Source organism: Melozone crissalis, unplaced genomic scaffold, assembly GCF_028551555.1.
Source record: "Melozone crissalis strain CALT ecotype California unplaced genomic scaffold, PUWL_Pcris_2 ptg000004l_1, whole genome shotgun sequence".
NCBI lineage: Eukaryota > Metazoa > Chordata > Aves > Passeriformes > Passerellidae > Melozone > Melozone crissalis.
The window spans coordinates 1,597,834-1,615,777 of NW_026535782.1; the positions used below are offsets into that span (position 1 = coordinate 1,597,834).

A 17,944-nucleotide genomic window follows, 5' to 3' on the forward strand; every position below is an offset into this window, starting at 1 on the left:
ATAGAGAGCTTGTTTAGCAAGAAATTTTAAGCATCTTCCTAACAAACACAGTAAAGGAAAAATATAGCATATAGCTGCAACAAGTCTAAGAAAGCAGAGGAAAAAAAAACCGTAATGGTATTTGAAAAATAGAAAAACGTAAGAAAACAAAAGGAAAGGCTGGAACTACACAAGACTTAAGTCACATCCAATCTGCCTGGAAAAAAACCAAGGATTCTTACATTCACATTTAATCAATTTAACAACAGGAGTGGTATCACAAATCATTTTGACCATTTTGTATAGGAAAGCAGTTCCAGTGAATTATTTTTTACTAATGAAATTCCTCTGATAAGTACATTTCAGTGTTGAGAACATTAAAAAAAAATCATGTTAATAGAATAGCAAAGCCCTATTTATATTAGTGCTGTTTTCTAAGATTTTAAATAGCCTTGGAACAGTCTTGGTAAAGGACTTAACCATGGTCTGTAAAATATTGTATTATGTGTCACTGATTTCTGTACAGCAGATTTTACAGCGGGTCCTACATCCTTTATATTTTCTTCTTGCATTTTTAATTGTGACTGCAACAAATATTCTTGTGCACAACTCTTTTGTTCAGCAAAGTTGAATCCAAAGTGGTTTAAGTGTGTGCTTTAGACCTGTGCTGGATTGGCCCCCAACAGCTGCCTGGTGTTCTCAGGCTGTCTGATCTCAGGTGACAAGAAATTCCAGCAAAAGAATTTGGGTTTTAGAAGCTCTGAAATGAAACCTGCAATCACTACTTCGGCAAAACTCCCATCAGAAAACTCAATGCTTATTTGGGCAATATAATATTAGAAAGGGTTGATATATATATATATTTTTAATCCCAGTCCAACACCTGCTGTGTAACATAAGTCAGCAGCATCTTAGAGCTGAGCAAGTTTCCTTAGGGTAGCAGTGCAGGTTAGAAAGGTTCATCAAAGGCAAAGTCTGAACATCAGAGCTTTCACTTGTCTGTCAGCAGGATTTGAAGAGGGAGTTAGTTATGAAAATCACAGCTCAGAATACAAATTCTTTTCACTGTTCTACTACAAAATGGTTGCCTTTGATTACATAGTCTCTTTGAAAAATGGTGTATGACCCCAGTTTAATGGTTCCTCTTTTTGTTTCACCCTTTGATCTTTTGCTGAACATTTTCCCCAGTGCTTCCCTGCTTAATATGTCCCCTGTAAATCAAAGGTGACTGAAAATAACAGAAGAAAAGAAGTGATATTTGCCATTGTTGATGACAGATTTTCAGATTAAGGACACGAAGGCTTTTTTATAAACAGCCAGCAACGCAAAACCAGAGTGGTGGAAGACCAGATGTTATTTGTATGTTTTACTTTCCTGCAAGAGTTGCAGAGACAGAGAGGTTGATAAACCTAAGTCCAATGTGTCTTTTTGAGTGTGCATCCTATATTTTGATTAATCTCCCTTTGACTACACCTTCAGCTCAACAGCAGCTCAGTGTTTCCTTAGAGAAGGGTAAGAATTGTGCACAATGAGCCCCTGAAAGTTTTTATACTTTTGCTTGGGGAAATGGAGCTGCTGTTAGCAATTAAGCATATTAGTAGTTTGCTATCTAGTGTAAATGCTCAGATCCTATAATTAAAGCTATTTTACGCTTGCTTGCCTCAATGCACTAGGCTTCCAACTACTCCCATTTCTTTTTCTGAAATATGGTTGTGATCCTTTTGCTATTCACAATGAGTTATGACCCAATGTTTGAAAAATACAATTAATTATGTATCTTTCAAGAGTCTAAAGTGACTCTTATTTGCCAGGTACAAATTGTCATATATTTCATTTTCTAAGAGTAAGAATCCTCATTAATGACAGCACAATGCAACTAAATTTTCACATTTATAAATTTCAATCCATTATCAATTTGAAGAAGTCATTTCAGGTATTTGAAGGCCATATAAATGTTTCAACCAATCATAACCTTTACTTTTGTTTTGTTTTGTTTTAAATTTGTGTGCAGATAATGGTATTGTGCTGAAAGTCATAACAATTTACAATCAAGAGACAGAATCAATGGAAGAAGTGATTCTTGAAGAGCTGCAAGTATTCAAGGTGAACTGTGTTGTATATGAAGTATATACAAAAGTCTTGAATTTTCTGCAGAAATAAAATGTCAAACAAATCTGAGGATAGTCAAATGTATAATACCCATGTGCAAGAAATTTTCTAATTATCTTGCAATTTTGTGACAGGAAACCTTCATTTTCAAATGAAGTTTTTCTAATGTCCCAAGTACCAAAGCATGTTGAAGCAAATCACAACTGCTGCCTTTATATTTGTGTGCTTGGACATTGGAGTGCAACTTTTAATTAAAAACTTACTTAATTTTGTTTAATTTTCCCTTGTATCCAATTAATTAATTAAAAAAGTATAATTGCACACATAAAAATGTGCCTGCTACAATCTTGGAACCTTAAATGACATCCAGATAGAAAAAGTCCACTCGGAAATATTGAATGAGTTAACCTGTCTCTACAGTGGGCAAACATGGGTCCTCGTGAGGCAGAACTCCATTCTGCTAAAGAAGAACCTGTGACTAAAGCTCAGTTTTTGGCATGTGACAAAGCTAACATAATGAAATTCTCTCAGTGAGTATCATCACATCACGTTAGCCAAATAAATCAGGAGGCTAACCTGCTTCAAGCTGTAGGGAGAACCTAATATCAAAAGTTGGACATTTAAATCTGGTATCTGAATTTTGCAACTAATTTTTTAATTATAAATACAATATATAATGATTATTTATTGTTGCCTGTAGAGAAAATCAGAGAATTTGCCCTTCTTGATAAAGCTAGTTTTCAATAGAACTATGAGGGGCTGTGCATTGCTCCAAGAAATCTGAGCAGAGGGCAGAGAGGACAATGGTAAAAGAAGGAATTCCTGCTATTTTCGTCTTATCTTCAATGAATGTTTTGTTATAAAGAACACTCCACTTATCACTCTCAAGCAGGACAAAAGACATTCAGTGGTGACAAGAGCTAATGTCATGTTTGACAGGGAAATTGTAGTGTTCCTGTAGCTCTGATAATCCTGAATTAAGTGTTGGCTGCTTGTTTCCAAATAAAGTGTTTTAAAGCAATACTTCTGAAAGTCACAATTTCCTCACATTTTTCTTAAAGAAAGTCAAAGTATCTAGCAAAGCTGAATGTAATAAGTAAATACCAATATTATTTTACCTGATTTATTTTCATAGCAAAAATATATTTTTTTTTTCTAAGCCAACAAATATTTCCTATTTTTTTAGATGCCAGTTCCTATTATTTCTATGGAAATCTCTTCAAAAAGGGTAAGTATTTTGCAAGTGTGAAATATGATGATTGTGACTCAAATGTAATGAAGCTGTAGAGTGCACAGAGCTGGGTGCATGGATAGATGGACAAATGTACATCATCTATAATGAAATCTGGTTGGATACATGCAATTGTTCTGTAATATAAACTTATGCTCTGTTCCTTTATCATGTATTTATGTTTTTCAATTCTAGTGGTAAATATCCTCAGTTCACAATGCCATAAATATCAAAGCAAGTAAAAACTTGTTTCATAAATTACTGTCGTACTAATCACAGTAGGGATTAGCTTGGTGGATATGGCAATTCACAGAAAAGTTCGTTGTTGATAAATGCAGACAGACTTCAGCCCCATGGGGATATCAGCAAAAAAAGCCTTGCTGGCTCTCCCACATATTCAGTTGCACTGTAGGGCCGTTTGAATCTGAGTTCTTTTTGAGTTTCTGAAAATTTCTGCTGATAAAAACACCCAATTTATTACTCTTGTGGGCAGATTCTCTTCCATATCATATCATATCATATCATATCATATCATATATCATATCATATATCATATCATATCATATATCATATCATATATCATATATCATATCATATCATATCATCATATCATCTCAACATGAAGCCATTATAAACATCCAAGGATAGTTATATCTTAATGTTGAGCATGTCCAACAGTGATGTTAGACATCCAGTGCAATGTAGGTGCACATAAACACAGTGAAACACGAGTAACAAGGATGAAAACTGCTTTATTAGGAGGTGGGACTGTGTCCCAAAGGGTTATTTGAGTCTTGGTGTCTAATCAACTTGCATTCTTCCTGTATGCTATGCAGAAAGTCAAAGTCCTGTGATGGTAATTCAGAGAAGGATTTGGGTCGAAGTATTTTGAATTATTTCCTGCCTCAATCTTTTCCCACAGACTGTGAAAGAAGCTCTGGAGACCAGATTATCCAGTACTGCACCTAAGTGATTATTTGGAGAAAGACTTGGTGTCTTTTCAGATGTTTGCCTTACCTTTAACTCTCAATGAATTGTTGTGGTTAAAGGGTTGTGTTGGAAGAATAAAACAGATATAAAATATGAAGTAGCATTCATCCATTATATTCATCTCCCAAGAGATATGCTAACTCTACTAATTCAAGGCAGATCTGGAAAATCTGGTCAGATCTGCAAAAAAGGCACCAGAGCAACCCAGTAGTTGAGGAAAAATCTTCTTATGAGAAGTAAAAATAGCTTTACTTTTTAAGAGATCAAAAAGAAGACTGAGAGAGAACAGGAGAGTCATGTATATGTTTTACTGTGTGAAGTAACTTCCTACTGTGTGTATGAGGATTCTTAAACATTGATGGCAAAGCAATATCAGATTAAAAACCCAAGATCGGCTTGATGAATGTAGATAAATTTATTCTCTAAATAGGATATAGGTTTCTGACACTGAGGACAATTAAATGTTGGAATATGTGTTAGGGTCATAGTAGGCACCAAATAATTTTGTCTTTAAAATCAGCAGGAATATAACATAGTTAAGCATACATGAAAATAAAAACTTTGTACCTCCAGCATTTTTGCTGATCTCTTTTGAACTTGGAGTTACTGAGCCTGTGGAGATCTCCTTGCTACCTATGTCTCCATATCCTTATAACAATGACCAGTCTTCACCAAGTCATGGTACAGTAAAATATCACATTTCAGGGCTGAGCTTGTTATCTGCAGAAACTGAGAAAGAATGTTCTTTGATGTTCACTTGGCTAGATATCAGATGCTTCTTTTTCCTTCTGTGATTTACCAAGACTTAAAGAAGTCTTTACCCCTGCTAAAAGATAAAAGAGCAAATCTCATCTCATATGTCTCATTGAAAGTGTTGTTCATGTCTTCTGGGACAGTCACACTGCAGCACTTGCAGACAAAGAATTCCCCTCAGACAAGTATCCTAGGTTTTCTCTTCATTCCAGTTGGCAGACTGAGCTCCTGCTACTATCATCTGGTTTATCTCACCAGAAAAAGTCTTCAAACATTGCTGTTACCAGCCTCTCCTAGTTTATTCCCCTGGCATCTCTCAAAGTTTGATTTCTATGATCTAAAGAGATATAAGAAGTATAATAAGGAAAAAGAACAGACTATCCAGATTAAAATTTATGTTTTGTGATAGACTAAATAAGATGTCAGTATTTTCCAGCTTTAAGTAACTTTAAAATACCAGATTTGGACAGCTTGATCAAAGAGTAGGAATTATGGACTAAATTTGGCCACTAGGATGAGCACAACTTAGGAATCCTTTTTCTGACTGGTAAAACTGTGGAAGTGAGCTGTGCATAAGCAGTTTCTATTGCAGTGCACAATGCATATTTCTGTGTTCAGAAAATTTGCACTCATCAGCAGCAAGACTTTTTCTCAAATTCCTTTCAATTCAAGCTATTCTCTTCTGGATTTATTGTGCTAGCATCTGAAGAATTAAATTGATTATCTGTTATTTGATTTGAAAAGGACATCTATGTGAGCTCAAAAGATTCAAACAATGAATGCTAATGCTGAAAAACTTCCCACCCAAACCTTGCAAATAAATACTAAAGAAGTAGATAGTGACCAGGTAATTTTTAAGGAAAGATTTCACAGCAACAGGAAAACAATTAAATAACTATCTGTCTATGTATGTATGTATCTATCTATCTGTCTATCTATCTATCATCTTTTTTCTGTGCACTAAGGTATTATACAAATCATAGCACAACTGTGCATGTAAATATGTGAGCATATTCTAAATAGCTACATCAAGAGTTAAATTTACTTGAAAACTCCCATTTTAAAATTGAGTTTGCTTGTAACCTTTGCATATTTGAACTTTTTGTTTAAAGTCTTTTGTGTCAAGCTGGGTTTTTTTGCAGATTAGTTAGGTGACAAGTGTAAAGAGGAGGCATTGGAAAATATCTTGAAAAAAAGACATAAACCCTTGCCTATTCAAACACAAAGCTGAAACTTCAGAAGCGAGGAAATGCCAAAATAAACTTGTTCATTTTGCCTTCTTTCTGTTTCTCTGTCCTCAGTAGGAGTGTTTAATCTGTAATCAGATATTTTCCTACAGAGTAACTCTGCCTCCCTCAGGTCACAGGCTGGAAGCACAACAAGCAGCAATTAATTTAACAATTTCTGCTTTGGCAAGAGAAGTTTTAGCGGACATTCTAGGAACCCTGTGTGGTGCATTTTTTTGCAGCAACAGCTCTACGTGGGATCCGAGGCGCTCGTAGCCCAGGTGAAGTTCCACCAGTGCGACATGTACGGCACGGCCTGCGCCGACTGCTGCCTGGCGCGGGATCCCTACTGCGCCTGGGACGGCATCGCCTGCTCCCGGTACTACCCCACGGCAATGCAGGCTAAGAGGTGAGAGCCCTGCTTCTCTGGCACTCTTTTTACAAATGTCTACAGCAACAGGTTCTACTGCAACATAGAGTACTTCGTTACTTATCCTTTTTATCTTACTCATCTCCCCCTCAGACACAACCCAACAGTGAGACGTTGCACTGCACTAAGGCATAGTCATCTTCTAATTTCTCAGCAGCACCTTAGGGGATTGCGAGAAACCAAACTCACAGGAAGGCATAAACTGCAGTAGCAGGAATAAATAAAAATAAAAAAAATAAAACTTTATGACTAGAGCTAAGTCATTTCATAATTATTTGCATCACACGGTAAACCCTGATTTCTTCAAACATCTTTCCGTGTCTTTGCAACATCAGATACCTGGTTTGGTAGTGTTATACAAGCATATCACACTTCAGTAACATATACCACAGAATTTCTAAGAAAAAGTCAAAGAAGATGCTTTGTTAGTAGTTGTGACGGTGTTCACAGGAGTCTGAGGGTAAGGGAAGAGATGAGGATCTGACTCCATGTTTCAGAAGGCTTGATTTATTATTGCATGATATATATTATATTTAAACTATACTAAAAGAATAGAAGAAAGGATTTCATCAGAAGGCTAGCTAAGAATAGAAAAAGAACAGAATGAACAACAAAGGCTTGTGGCTCGGATTCTCTGTCCAAGCCAGCTGACTGTGATTGGCCATTGATTAGAAACAACCACATGAGACCAATCACAGATGCACCTGTTGCATTCCACAGCAGCAGATAATAAATGTTTACATTTTGTTCCTGAGGTCTCTCAGCTTCTCAGGAGGAAAAATCCTAAGGAAAGTATTTTTCAGAAAATATCATGGCTACAATTAGTAATATATCTTCACCAGCCAAAAACCACCACAACGGATTTTCTGCAAAAGCTATGTTTTGGTTTTCTGCAGTGGATTGAAAGGCAAATTACTCTAGAGGGAAGTTCAAAGCACAGACCTGATTTGAGTGTTTTAATTCTTCCTTGTGGAGACAGTTTCTCTGTATCACCCTTCATTTATTCTTGGTTCTTGACCTTCACTCTTTCATTCAATGATTTCCTTGGGACCTGTTGTCCTCCCTTCCCTCTCAAATCCAGGTTCTGCAATTCAGCTACACAGGCCAAGTATCTATAACATGTATGTTTTAATCCAGACCTTTTCACAAAAATTAGTCAGCTTTGCCACCTAGACAGAGGAATTTCTTCCCTTAATCAGCAAAATTTTGGTATTTCATAGTTCAAATCATTTACGTGGCTTTTTTAGCAATTCCTGGTTTTAAAAATACATCCTTATTTATATTAGACCTACAAGGACTATAATAATAAATTTAATAAATTCCAGAGAGAGTTTTAAAAACTTGTGGAGATGCTTAAGTCCAAACCAAGTCACTGTATCCCCAATGTATTATTTTTTCTTAAGGAAAATCAGGAATATGGGGCTTTGTATGTAGTTATTTTTCATCTGGCATATTTTATCTTTCCATGAACCTGGATGCACTCAAATGCATGCTGACTATTGTCAGGCATAATAGACATTTCCATACATTTTTTAAAAGATAATTGATCCAGTGATGTTACCTTTGGTAGCATAATTTTTTGGATAAGGCAAATTTAAAAGTACAAATGAGAAACACAGTGTGTGATTCAGCATAACTGAGAATCTCTTGGATTTACTGCACTAAGGCATACGTTAAACCAAGCAGGAAACCTCCACAGCTTTTATAAGAAGGACTGCATAGTTTTCTTGTGCATATTGTGAATATAGGGAAGGGAAGATGTGGGCTCTGGTTGACTGGTCAGGGTGAGATGAGTCTGGTTAAAATTTTCAGGCCCCGGATTAAGAAAGATGAGCAGCTATACAGTGGGCCAGGGAGATTAATGTCCTACAGTATAAGTAGAAATTGGATTATCATAATGATAAAGCATATGGGTTACTCATCTGATGATGTAAAAGTCATTTGGGAGGGAAGGGGGAGTTAAAAATTCCCCAGCAGCATTTTAGCTTGCTAGCAGTATCACCATTTATGTTGTGCAGGCTACTTGTTGACTAAGAAAAGATGAGATGAACTCTCTGAGGCCTGGACTTTGTTGTACACGTTTTTCACCTAAGACACTTTCCAGAGTAGCAGCCTTTAAGTTCCCTGAAAACACATTTATCCAGGATAGAGTGATATGGGCAGCACCCCAGGCACCTTCCTGTGCCTTACTTCCTCAACATTCAGCAGGTCACCCTCTAAAAGAAGAAAATACTGCTGCTATCTCCCTCCTTCTCTTAAGATAAGCACTGTAGCCGTGGGGAAGGGATTTGCACTCAATTGAATGTTCTTGAAGTCTGCAAAACTTGTTTTCCATATCAGAGTCTGGGGAAAACAGCCATCAGGACTAACAGTGTTGAGAGGCATGAATGGCATCTGCTTTGTTCACTTCAGGACACAGCTGAAGCTCAGAGCATTTTAAATTTAAGGCCTTACACTAACTGTGTGGCACAGGCAGAGGAAGGGAGAGGTACTAGGGACGTGTATGGAAGTTGTTTTAGGTTTCTTCCTGTCAGGTACCATGTGAAGAGTACCAGGGGACAAGGTAGGTCCTGGCAGACAGCGTGGAGTTCTTTGATACCAAGTGGCACTGACTGATTGATAACCCTACCATGGCTTTTAATTTAATTAATCCCACATCCCAGAGCATTCATGTCTTAGTCTGGCCTTGTCTCAAGGCTCCAGATTTCCACTCAAGTTTTACATGATAATAGAAGTAATGTGGGTGCAAGGGGCATTGGAGAACACTTGTTTCTCCTGTTCCTGATACCTGCCCCTTTATTGGAGTCAAGGAGTTGTGCCTTATATTGCAACACACTTGAGCTGACCTTAGTACCACCTGTCTCTGCTCAAATGTGGCCTTCATTCTGTACATTTATCTGTTCTTTTTATCTGTAAGAGCAGTGCTGTTAGTGGGTAAGGGCTCTGTTCAAAGCTCTCCTTTCAATTCCAGTCCTACTGGTGAAGAATTGAATTGGGGCAGGAATGTACAATGCGTCCTCCTCACTTTGGTCCAAATGCTGTCTGCTTTAGATGCTGATGCCTTCAAGGTACAACAAGTGTTTGGAGTAACATTAAATAGAAATCTGTAAACTAAGGCATGTAATAGATTTAGAGAGAAGTGAAGCATAAATATAAAAAATCTTATGCTTGGCCTCTGGTATTAATTTTTTAAATTGTGAAAATCCTTGTACATGTATATTCTGGATAACTAATTAAATGTGGGATTTAATCAAGAAAAAATAAAAACTGAGTCCAAAATCCCATATCTTGATGAAGGCAGCACAACACAGCACAATTCCATGCTAATTACAGGTGTGTGGCTCCTGAATACTGCAAATACCTCAGATGGCAGAAGGAATTTCTACTGCATTCAAATTTCATGAAGTGCACTTGAGAAACCAGAGGTCCAGGACTTAAATGCTTTAGTTCAGTATTAGTTCTGCATTCTGATTTGGTCAGTTTCAATTTTTATCTAAACAAGCACCAAATTCTACAAGTGAGATTCTTTGATGTATCAGCTCCCCATCCAGGCTGAAAAAGGTCTGAAGTAATTTAAAAATGTCTTTGAACTTGGGTAGGCATTGTGTGATTCTTTAGCTAATTTTTAGAAGCTGACAGTCTCTCCCCTGCCTCCTCTCCCTCTCTGTTTTCTTTCTCCATCACCCACTCCACCAGGCACGCAGTCTACTGATTTACTTATGTAAACATAGTGGTGCCTTTTCTTCCCAAGACTTCTTGATTCTGCCTCATTCTGCCAGGGAAATAATAAAGAAAAATGAAAATTATGATGATGGTAATGATGATGATGATGATGATGACTGTGTTGCTTTCTTGCAGATCATTTTTACTAGGTTTGTGGAAGCACAGAGTTAAGGGCTGAAATCTAAATCAATGAAATTATAGATTGCAAAAGATACTTCTCGAAATTCAGTGCATTTGTTAATCACTGAAAATTGTTCCTTACAGTAATTTATCTCAGGGATTGTCTGATAATCTATTATTCTGAGTAAAATAATTTCTAAAAAAAAATAATACCAGGCTTATGTCAGCATTTGTGAGATGAGTTTATCTCCCAGCATCTCCCTCTCTTTCAGCACTTCTCTCAATTTTTGCCTTCTATTTGAGAAAATAGTAAGTGAAGGCACTGAAAATAGTAAGTGAAGGCACTGTATCTTCCCCAGTCTTCACAGCTGCAACAGTAAAATTCCATCAAGCAAACATTTTTTTTCTTTAATGATTCTGACAACTGGAGAAATAATCCTGTCTTACAGAACTATTTTTTTTTTAGCTTTACAGTGATCTTAAGGAACTCATGAGTAAATAGAGCATGCTTGCTACCTGTTCCTGCTAGCTAGGGCTGTTGGACCTTACAGCAGCAGGATTGTTGCATATCCTATAGTGTTTATGTATATTTGTGCAGCAGAATGTCTCTTCTGAGTAATCTGCACACATAGACTTGCAAACCTGGTGACAACATTTATCAGCACTGACACAACACATTGCAATGTCAACACCCAGGGCAGAATAAGGCCCAGTTGCTACCACTGTTTTTCTTTAATAGGATGCAAGTATTGTTAGCATTTCTCCCTAAAAGCCCAATGCAGTCTTCACTGAATTTCTAGATTCCCCTGAAACAACAATGGAAAAACACTGGTTGTTCTCTGAATATCAGTGGAGGTTAATCTTTGTCCACCAAGAACACTGGATCATATGGGTGACAAAACTCAGAAAATAATCACTGTCTACAGCCAGATTAAAAATAAAATTAGTAACATCCATGGACAAGACTTTTAGGTGGTATAAATCTAAATAGTTTCTGTAAATTCAATTTGTGAAAAATTAAAATTTTATCTTTTGGGTTTACATAGAACTGGAGAACAACCTTATTTCACTAGTAAAATGCAAAGAATAACAGAACTCTTTGGCTTTGTTTGTTTCTAATGTAATTTTTACTGTACACATACCTACTGTGTAAGATTTGCTGCACTGCACATTTCTTCTGTTAATCTCTTATGTATGGCATTGACAATACTGTATAGAATTACTCTTTATGCAAATACAGGAACAGTATCCTCAGAAAAACTACATTTGAGGTTGTTGGACATACTAATGTAGCAAGATACAGCATTCCTATAGACTCTTTTATTTTCCAGGTAAACAATCCTAGATTTATTTATCAAGGCACTCAAAGAAAATAAATGCTATATGAAGGCACAATTATTTTGGGAATACACTATATATAATAATGGGTTTAATATTTTTTTTTCTGTAAATGCAATCAAAAACTCAAACCTCAAAAGTCAGAATGATTTTTCTTTCAAAAGGACTTGTATTTTTTCCAGGTCAAAAACAGGGTTCACATGTTCTGATTTCAGTTCTTCTTCCACCAGTTCATTTTCTAAGCATGAGCATTCATGAATGTATATTTCCCTGTTGAGAAAAACGAGCTCAGTAACTGTCTGGTACAAAAGTGAAATAAAATAAAGTGTTTCTTCCACACGTTGCGACTCTCAAGTGAAGAAAAATACCCAAAAAACCATGAGAGTAAAGGATAAAAGAAGTACCATCACGTCCATGGGAAACTGTGCTGAATTAAAAAGGAAAATTTCCTTCCTTTCTGGAAGGACATAGAGAACCCAAAGACAGGCTAAAAGTGCCTATGACTGAGTGTTATCGAGTCAGTTCAAAGGATGTTGTTTTCATATTTATAACACTAGTATAGTTATATATAAAATGGACACATAATTGTACCTCTTCTCCAGACAAGCATATTTCTTTCTTTCAGACACATGACTCCCAGTAGGTTGAGTGGAGACAGAATACTGCTTTATAAATGAGCACTTCTCACAACAGTGGTAAATTGTTAGCAATCAAGGTTTAACTCCTGAAGTTTTTAATGAAGGCTAGCTCAGCATAAGCCAAACAACACATAAGCTAAACGTTTTCTCTTAAACAATTCCACTTTTGTTCCCTGCAGACGTTTCCGCAGACAAGACGTTCGGCACGGGAACGCGGCGCAGCAGTGCTTCGGCCAGCAGTTCATTGGTAATCTGTTCAAATGCACAAATGCTTGTAAAGGCCTGGAACAGCCAGCGCAGGGTTTGCCAGGAACACGAGCCAGACCATGATCTCACCTGCTGTTTTCCCTGGCATGTTCCTGTCATGTTGTGAGAGCCGTGGGGCTGAGCCCCTGCCATCCACGTCTAAGGGTGACGGTCTCAGTGGGTGACATCCCAAAATGTTCATGTGGTGCTGCAGCACTGACGTGCAGACTAAAGATGTGGAGAATGCATCCCAATGGCTCCCAACAGAAAAAAAAAAAGAAAAGCAGAAAGATGAGGCAAGAATAATAAACAATAAATAGAGCTGCATTCTGAAATGTGCATGAAGTAGTCAGAACACTTAAAATTTAAGAATAGGTATGAGCAGTGACATGACAGAATAAAAATGTGTATTTACGATCAAGTTTTCTCTAAAAAAAATAAGATAGAGTACTGTTATCCAAACCTTGAAAAGTGAGGATTTCAAACGTGGGTGTTGGGAATAGAAAACCAGAAAGAAAACAATTGCATGGAAATGCTCTGTAATTTGCAGGATAATATTCAATACATTTATAGAAGAAAAAAAAAAACCAATAAAGTTTCTTCTAGAGTAATATTCAGAGAAACACTATTTTAAATATTTACATAAATATTTTATATATATTTTTTTTACATATATATATATAATTTATATATCCATTGGATGATATTGTACATGTTGGAAAAGTATGTTCCAATATTAAGTGCTAATTCTTCCACAAGTTTAAAATACAACAGAGAAATCAGAATTATATAAAACAGTGTATTTTTTTAAGATATAAAGGTATTTGGGCTCAAGAATCTTTCTCACCATTATGGAATAAAATGATTTCATTAATGAAGCAGTTGGTTGTGTCCAGTGTAACAACTAGCTTATCTTCCTCCAGATGTTTTGTTGGATTGAAAACAGAATTGAATTTTGATTTAATTCTTTCACCTTGTTTTTATTAGCACCCTTGGGCCCAAACTGTACATTCAGTTAATACATGTATAGCATGGATATGTAAAATATTGGTTAGATTATTTATAGTATCATTCTGCAAACAGTTATGTGCCGTAATTATCCCTAAAAAAATTGAAAATTTTATTATATTTAAACATGTTTTGAATCCTTCTGTTTCACTGAGTGAAAATGAAATTAACTATTCATAAGAACCAGGCAGAAGCAATTAGCAGTGTGAAAGGCTGAGATCTGTTTCTCTGTAATGTTAGGTGAGTCAGCACAATTTGGTCAGATGGTGTGAAAGCCTCAGATGATGGGAAAATTCATTTAGCAGGTCAGATCTTCCTTAGACATTACTCTCCAGTCACTTTCTGGCTGGATTGGAATTAAGCTTCACTCCTAAAAGCAAATGTTCATGGAGTGTTACAAGTACTTGCAGTAACATATTTTTGAAACATTTTTTTCCTTCCAGGTGAAGTTCTGGAGAAGACTGAGGAAAGACTTGTTTATGGAATAGAGTACAACAGCACCCTTCTGGAGTGCACCCCTCGGACCTTGCAAGCAAAAGTCATCTGGTTTGTCCAGCGAGCACATGACACTAAGAAGGAAGAGGTAGAAATATTCTTATAGACTAACTTTTTTCAATAAAAGAGCCCTTTGTTAGGAACATTACGTCTTCACTGAATTTCTGCCACCAGTTGCTGAAACGTAAATGGGTGTCAGGGAAAATCACTATGTTCATCTGGTCTCTTGAATTAATAGACCTGAGAATTTCACCTGGTGTTTGCATTCAACATCTTGAATGCAGATGTTGAACATGTAGTGGAGCTAATTTAAGATCTCAAAATGAAGGAATATCCATCACTTCTCTTGGTATGTTTTTGCAGGGATGAAATGTGTATGTATTATTTCCAGTGTTAGTCTAGCTTAACTTCTATTCATTCTTGCTGCCTCACCCATTTATTATAAATTTTTTGCAAATAAGTGTTGGTGGATTCTCTGCCTCTTTTACATGTATTTTACCATTATGAAAGTTCTTCATAAGTGCAATCATATTCATTCCTCCATACCTCTCTGATACACATCAATGTAGCTATCACTGCAGACTGGAGGAAGAGAATCACCTCCCTTGGCCTGTTGGCCACACTTCTTGTTATCCAGCACAGGATGCAGTTGGTTTTCTACAAGTGGACATGGCCAGCTCTCATCCAGTTCCTCATCCTTCAGTACTGCCAGGTCCTGAGTTCATTCTGTTCAGGGCTGCTTTGGATCCCTTCATCACTCATTACTTCTGCTTAAATTCATCACCTTACTGTTAAATGAAAAGCTGAGGATACCATTTTCCTCACCATTCCTGCTGCTGGATTAGACAGCTCAGAGCTCCCTGCTTGCCAACACCTGTGAATGTCTCATAGTCAATTCTGAAACCCTCAGGAGCTGTAGGAGGAACTTAAACAGCAAACTCAGAACTGAGGCTTTAAGATCACAGTGGTCCTGCTTTTAAAGATGCAAATAATTTTATGAATGTCTCCTCAAAAGCATACCAGTCTATGAGAGAATTTACAGGGATCCTTATCAAAGGTCAGCTGGCAAATGCCCTTTTTTTCCATCCAGTGGATAATTTGCATGTTTCTAACTTATTTCCCCTCTGTCTGCTTCACTATATGCTCTTCCATGCTTCCCAGATTCATTAGATGGTTCTCCATTTTCAACTCAATCTCTTCTTTATTTCAAGTAAATATTTTTTTTATTTCAAAAAGCACTGTAAATTAAAAATTTGTGGATCTCTAATCTTCCTCTCAAAATTTACTATAACAGTCATGAAAGTACAGTTCAGAAATAATTGAATTGGTTTAATGGAATAGCAAAGGCCTGTGCTCTATAACTTCATTTTATGGGGTTTTTTTTCAGGTGAAGACTGATGATAGAATAATAAAAATGGACCTTGGCCTTTTATTCCTGAAGCTGCATCGACTGGATGCAGGGACTTATTTTTGTCAGACAGTGGAACACAGCATTGTTCACACTGTCAGGAAAATCACCCTGGAGATAGTCGAGGAGGAACGTGTAGACGAAATGTTCAATAAAGACTACGAGGAGGAGATCCCTCACAAAATGCCATGCCCAATGCAGAGCAGTATACCTCAGGCTTCAAAGCCATGGTATAAGGAATTTCTTCAATTGATAGGTTACAGCAACTTCCAGAGGGTGGAAGAGTACTGTGAAAAAGTGTGGTGTACAGATAAGAAGAGAAAAAAGCTGAAAATGTCTCCATCCAAGTGGAAATATGCCAGCCCTCAGGAGAAGAAGGCAAGGATCAGGCCAGAGCATTACCGGCTGCCCAGGAACATAGCTGACTCTTGATGGACAAAATCCATCCACTGTTTCTGAGCAAAATTTTATTTGGACTTAAGAGGGAGAAATCAGTCTTGGTTTGAGTAAATTTCACAGGTTTATATATGTAAAATATTGGGACTGAAAACAAAAATGCTATGGTAAGTTATATTGTACACTCATGATGACTGTTTAGAAGCATTTTAAACAAAATCTTCCCAGCTATCTGGTTCTAAGTAAATGCAATCAGAGTTTTGCATTAGGGAGGGCATGACAATCTTCAGGTTTTGAGTGCTTGAATCAGTTCCCTGTGTGGATCGTGCTTGCGCTGTATGTTGTTGCACATGATGGCATATTTAACAAATTCAAATAGCTAAACATTCACAAGTGGATGAAAAGTATAAGAGATATCTTTTCTTTGTTTCACAAATTTCTCATGCTTCTGAAAGCAGCACGTCTTAAGATCTTATTCCTTTTGATTGTGACCTGTCTGAGTTCATCACTGAGAACAATGAGATGTGTTAATACAGTGTACTGCTACTTCTAAAGATAATGAAGGGAAATCCTATTTGCTTCCCACCTTTTTTTTCAGTATCAGCCATTTATGAAGCACAGTGTGCTCCCACAGCTAAATGATATTGCCTAGTAACTTCATCTAAGCCACATGCATGCTGTGAACACAGACAGAATGAAATTCATCAATTTATCTACATAAGAAATTGAAATACTGGTTTAGATAGAAAACGAGTCCATCTTGTGTCTGTACATTGCCTTTGTGGACACGAATTAAGGGATCGCCCTCTTGTGGCAAAAGAAAGCGAAACACGATATTTAAATTACTTTTTTTGAAGAAATATGTATCAGCAAAGTATTACCGAGATCCTCAGCTGGTTTACTTTCAGAAGACACTTTTAGTCTCCATGTGCTAAAGTCACAGATTTAGAAGGCAATGTTGGAAGTAATTTATACTGGGAAGGCAGCGTTTTAAATAAGTGATGCTTTATGTTGATAATGTATTTTTGGGGTAAAATGCTGTCATAAAAAGTTAGGATGCAGATTAAAAACAAATCCAGCATTATGCAGCTGTGTTTCTATAGTTTCAGGATCTGGTCCACATAAATCTTTTTCTGATGTGTGATCTCTGTTCGAAAGGGCTGCTTTGCTCCTCTTGTGAGTGATATCAGGAAAGGAGATCAAAAGAACTAAGTAATTTAAAATCTAAGTCTTACAAGACTGAATTAAAAAAAAATAAAATAAAAGTATATATGTATATACATATACATACATACATATATATATACACATACATACATACATATATATGTATATATATAAAAAATATAGGATGGCCTTGCTTTAAGAAAGCAGATCCAGAAAATGCAGAAAACCTGGCATTTCAACAATACCTGACAAATGTAATATTACAACATTAATTGGATTAGGGATTTTTTTAAATTAAAAATTTAAAATAATAAAGGGAAGTTAAACACAAGTTAAGCATAAATACAAGCTAAATGTAAACACAAATGAGTCGAAAAATAGTTCACTCCTAAAATAAGAACAAGATACCAGTAGGGGAAATAGCCAAGCTGATCCAAATTTTTATGTCATGAGGAAAATATACAAGGGATTCATCACCTACAAAGAGTTTCATGGCCCTGGAAGAGTGAGAATTAGCAGCCTGGGTAACAGAGGTTTGTGGTTTGCTGTGTTCCCAAGGGCAGCAATCGGTGCTAACCCAGAGTTTTCCAAGCAGGCTGTTTGTGAGAGGAGCCCACAGCTGCTGACAGGACCAGTGAGCTTTGCTGAGCTCCTCTGGGAGCTGGGACTGACTCTGGAAGGAGCACA

At 36.8% G+C, this 17,944-nt stretch overlaps 1 protein-coding gene across 1 annotated transcript in view; it reads left to right on the forward strand.

Annotated features, from left to right (window-relative positions):
• SEMA3E (semaphorin 3E) overlaps positions 1-17,338 on the forward strand; it is a 128,273-nt gene extending 110,935 nt beyond the window's left edge. The window contains exons 12-17 of the mRNA XM_054272194.1: positions 1,991-2,082; positions 3,275-3,316; positions 6,531-6,697; positions 12,717-12,784; positions 14,235-14,374; positions 15,674-17,338. Of these exons, the coding sequence (XP_054128169.1) occupies positions 1,991-2,082; positions 3,275-3,316; positions 6,531-6,697; positions 12,717-12,784; positions 14,235-14,374; positions 15,674-16,126 (962 nt within the window). The 3' untranslated portion in view covers positions 16,127-17,338. The remainder of the gene's footprint in view (positions 1-1,990; positions 2,083-3,274; positions 3,317-6,530; positions 6,698-12,716; positions 12,785-14,234; positions 14,375-15,673) is intronic.
• The last annotated feature ends 606 nt before the right edge of the window (positions 17,339-17,944 follow it).